The 3,913-nt window shown below is 35.2% G+C and overlaps 1 protein-coding gene across 1 annotated transcript; it reads right to left on the reverse strand.

Moving 5' to 3' along the window:
* Window positions 1-1,386: 1,386 nt before the first annotated feature.
* cfap144 (cilia and flagella associated protein 144) lies at window positions 1,387-3,608 on the reverse strand. Its single transcript, XM_056259497.1, has 4 exons — window positions 3,422-3,608; window positions 3,278-3,337; window positions 2,923-3,026; window positions 1,387-1,989 (listed from the first exon to the last, which is right to left on the reverse strand). Exons 1-4 carry the CDS (start codon window positions 3,549-3,551, stop codon window positions 1,876-1,878), a joined length of 408 nt encoding a protein of 135 aa, XP_056115472.1. The 5' UTR covers window positions 3,552-3,608; the 3' UTR covers window positions 1,387-1,875.
* Between the last annotated feature and the right edge of the window lie 305 nt (window positions 3,609-3,913).

Consider the following 3,913-nt stretch of genomic DNA (forward strand, 5'->3'; position numbering starts at 1 on the left):
GTCAACAGCCACGAAGAGGAAGAGGAGTAAGAATGTGTGGTGGAATGGTATGGAAGAAAAACAGTGGAAGAGGTAGAAGAGGCCACGATTGTAGACTTCGAGGCTTCTGGTCATTCCTAGGATACCTAAGTCCACTAAAGGAGGGAGGGCGTTCTCATATTTAGCTCCTAAACTCTGGAATAGCCTTCCTGATACTGTTCGTTGCTCAGACTCGCTGTCCCAGTTTAAAACTAGATTAAAGACGCATCTCTTTAGCCAAGCATTCACCTAATGCTTACCTTTTATACCACTGTTGAATCAGATCGAATGCATTAATATTATGAACAGCAGCTACCCTAATTATTTCCCATCTGCTTTTCTGCTGTTATCTCGGGACACTAGTCCCGAGGTAAATAGCGTTCGTCAGCTCCAGTTTGTATCCAGCCTCTCACGGAGACTTCAGATGCCCCAACACCTGCGATGAGACGACTCGACGCCTGTGAAGAGACGACTTAACGCCGGCGATATGTTATGCCCTAAATTAATACATGATGATTAACTAACTGTACTTTTCTATGTACATTTCTGAAATGCACTTTCTGTAAAGCTGCTTTGAAACAATATGTATTGTGAAAAGTGCTATACAAATAAATTTGAATTGAATTGAACTTGTTTCTGATGAAACAAGGGCCACTATTGTGGACCATGTTCTTAGTCATGATCTTATGGCCGAAGCGGCTCAAAAGGTACAGCCGAATGTTGGGAGCACACTGTGTCCTCAATCATTCACTACTGAAATATAGCATTATTTGTTGCATAATTTGTTGACAGACCAACAGTAAGAATTTAACTGAATCCTGTCCATGCAGTCTCTTGCAATCAATATCTCACATTTTCGATCATTGTCATCAAAATCGTAGCCATAGTTTACATCTGAAAATACTGACAGAGTACACTGTTATATTGACAACCTGACTAAGCATTTTGACTATCTTGTTTGTGAACAATGACACAAGGACTTGTCATTCTGATGGCACTGATATGTTCATTCATTGACATAAATACTTACTTTTGAGTTAACTATGGATTTTGAGTAAGTTACAGGCTTTTGCAGGTAATCCATTGTGTGGTGCTGTTTGTACGAATTGTTTTGAGAAATGCACTAAAAGGTTTGCAAATCTTAAGAATGATTCAAGAAATGTACCAAAGCGACTAAGAAAAACTAATATATGTTTAGATAAAACATTAATCTTATTAAGCACTTAATCAAACATTAATTACTGCTTTAGGTTTTCAAATCTCTTGAAACATCATTATCTCAAAATATATTTTACAACGCACTGAGCATTGAGAAAGAAGCAACAAAAATATTATTGTATCTTTATATAAAGGGCTGTATTTCTTTTTGGGGAAGTAATGTAATAAATCTTGACCTGAGTGGCCAATACTTTAAGTGTAATATGCTCCAATAGCCAGTGGATTATGGTCAGTTATGGATTTTTCTTGTGAAAAAGGCATATTTGCTAAACAAGCTGTGTGAATCCTGTTTCTGTATAATATGACATTATCTAAGATCGATTAGTTATGAACTAATCTCTTTTGCTTACTATGCAGAGATTCTGCTAGACAGGAGCAGTTACATTCATAGTGATGAATGGTGGCCATTTGACCCACTTTTACATATCTCCAGATACACGACTGAAATTCTAAAGACCCCGGCTGTGTCTTAAAATCGAATGACCTGCCTTGCTATAGGAAGAACACATTAGTACTTGTACATTTAGTGTTTATTGTGATAACAAAGAATGCTCACTTTGCAGTGCACACAGATGCTATCCAGACTTTTTTTTAATCTGCATTAGTGTTATATGGCATCAGGAAATATAGCCTAAACTTTCATCCCAAATTTTTTGTCTGCTCCTTCAACCGCCAGGCAGCATCCATGTATTTAGTGATTTCAGAGTTCTGCCGTGGAAAGTTTAATCTTCTGTCACTGCGATCTGAGACAAGCTGAAGTGTTGCACAAAAGAGCTGATTAGTAGGACGATTATGAAAGATGTTTTCAATTTTATACTGTACAGCTGATGGTTAAAGTACATACATACTGTAATCTTGGATACTATAATATGCAAATTGGGAGTAAATCCACTATGGGGTTTGCAAATGTAAAATAAAGTCAATTACAAAAAAAAAAAAAAATGGTTACACTTTAGATTAGGGTGCAATTCTCACTATTAACTAAATATTAACAACAGCTTTTGCCTCAAACTCCTTATTACTGCTTATTAATAGTTAGTAAAGTAGTTGTTAAGTTTAGGTATTAGGTGGGATGTAGAATAAGGTCATGCAGAATAAGGCATCAATATGTGCTTTCTAAGTACTAATAAACAGTCAATATATAGTAATATGCATGCTAATAAGCAGTTAGTTTATGTAGTGAGAATTAGACCCTGAACTAAAGTGTAACCAAGGTTATTTAGCAGTTAGATTTAGAATCAAAAGATTTATTAAAATAAGCATTTTATTTTATTTTTATGTATAGCTAAATAAATAAATAGGTAACACTTTAAATGTCCCATTTGTTAATGTTAGTTAAATATTAACTAACAATGAGCAATACATTTGTTACAGTATTTATTCATCTTTGTTAATGTTAGTTAATAAAAATACTGGTACAAATGTTCATGTTAGTTTATGTTAGCTTAGGTCTATTAAATAATATTAACACATTGATTCATGCTAACAAATGTAAACTAATGGAACCATATTTAAAGTGTTACCAATAAATACATCTAAATTGTATCCTAAATGTTAATATACAATCTAAATATCTTGAGCTAAACAATTAGAGAACATAATGACTCTTTATAGATAGATAGATAGATAGATAGATAGATAGATAGATAGATAGATAGATAGATAGATAGATAGATAAGAACTTACTAAAGGAGTGGATATCCATCCTATCTCTTGTGCTTCAGTCTGAGGGTGAGAGTACTTCTTTGCTGGCTCCAGACGGGCCCCGTGTATGGCCTGAAGGAAAGCAGCTGTACAAAAAGATTGTGTCAATACACATACATGTGAAAGATTAGATGGGTATCATGGGTTCACTCCTCCCGAAATTACGTTGTGAACTTCACTTAGAGTTTAGAATTTAAATGGCAGGGACGAATCGTATGTGAATGTATGGTTATATTTTGTGGCTCTAACATAACTGTAACGTTAGTTTTGGCGGCAACTCGGCTAAGTTACATTAAATTCTGCTAGCTGCTACGTCAAATGTAGTTGAAATACATACGGTCTTCCTCTTCCTTTCTGTAGGTGATGTTGGACATGGGTTTGTCAGTCAAAATGTGCACTGAAAAAACAAAGAGGCTCTTTTAAATATTTAGTCAGAGTTAACAGAGAGACGTGTAACGTTAAGTTAAAGCTCTGCACTCACGTTTCTTGAAGGGGTTGATGTTAAACTCAGTGTAAAGCTTATGGGTTCTCAGCTCCTTCATTATTGTCTCGACATGAATAGCATTCTGGTGAACTATGTCCACGGGCTCTTTTTCTTTAGGATTTGCCATGTTGACCAAAGTGTTATAAATTATTTTTCAGTTGCTAATGTTTGCTGGTATGATCACCGAGTCACTTCCAGCAGCTTCACTCGTCTTCTCTAAGAATTGTGTTGCTTGGCAACCGTAAATAAAGCGCTAAAATGCTATAATATGTTTTCTCCACACGAGGGCGCTCAAAGCACAGCAATTAGCTTGCAACAGAAGTTCAACAAATGAATTGTACTTTCTGTCCTAATGTATTTCAATGGTAGCTAATGCAAGGCAGTTATTATATTACTCCAACAGGGACCATTATCTACTTGTGATTGATGAATGAATGAATGAATGAATGAATCAATTAATTAATTAATTAATTAATTAATAAAAAAACG

This window comes from Rhinichthys klamathensis, unplaced genomic scaffold (genome assembly GCF_029890125.1).
Source record: "Rhinichthys klamathensis goyatoka isolate OS25496 unplaced genomic scaffold, OSU_Roscu_1.1 h1tg000007l_1, whole genome shotgun sequence".
Classification (NCBI taxonomy): domain Eukaryota; kingdom Metazoa; phylum Chordata; class Actinopteri; order Cypriniformes; family Leuciscidae; genus Rhinichthys; species Rhinichthys klamathensis.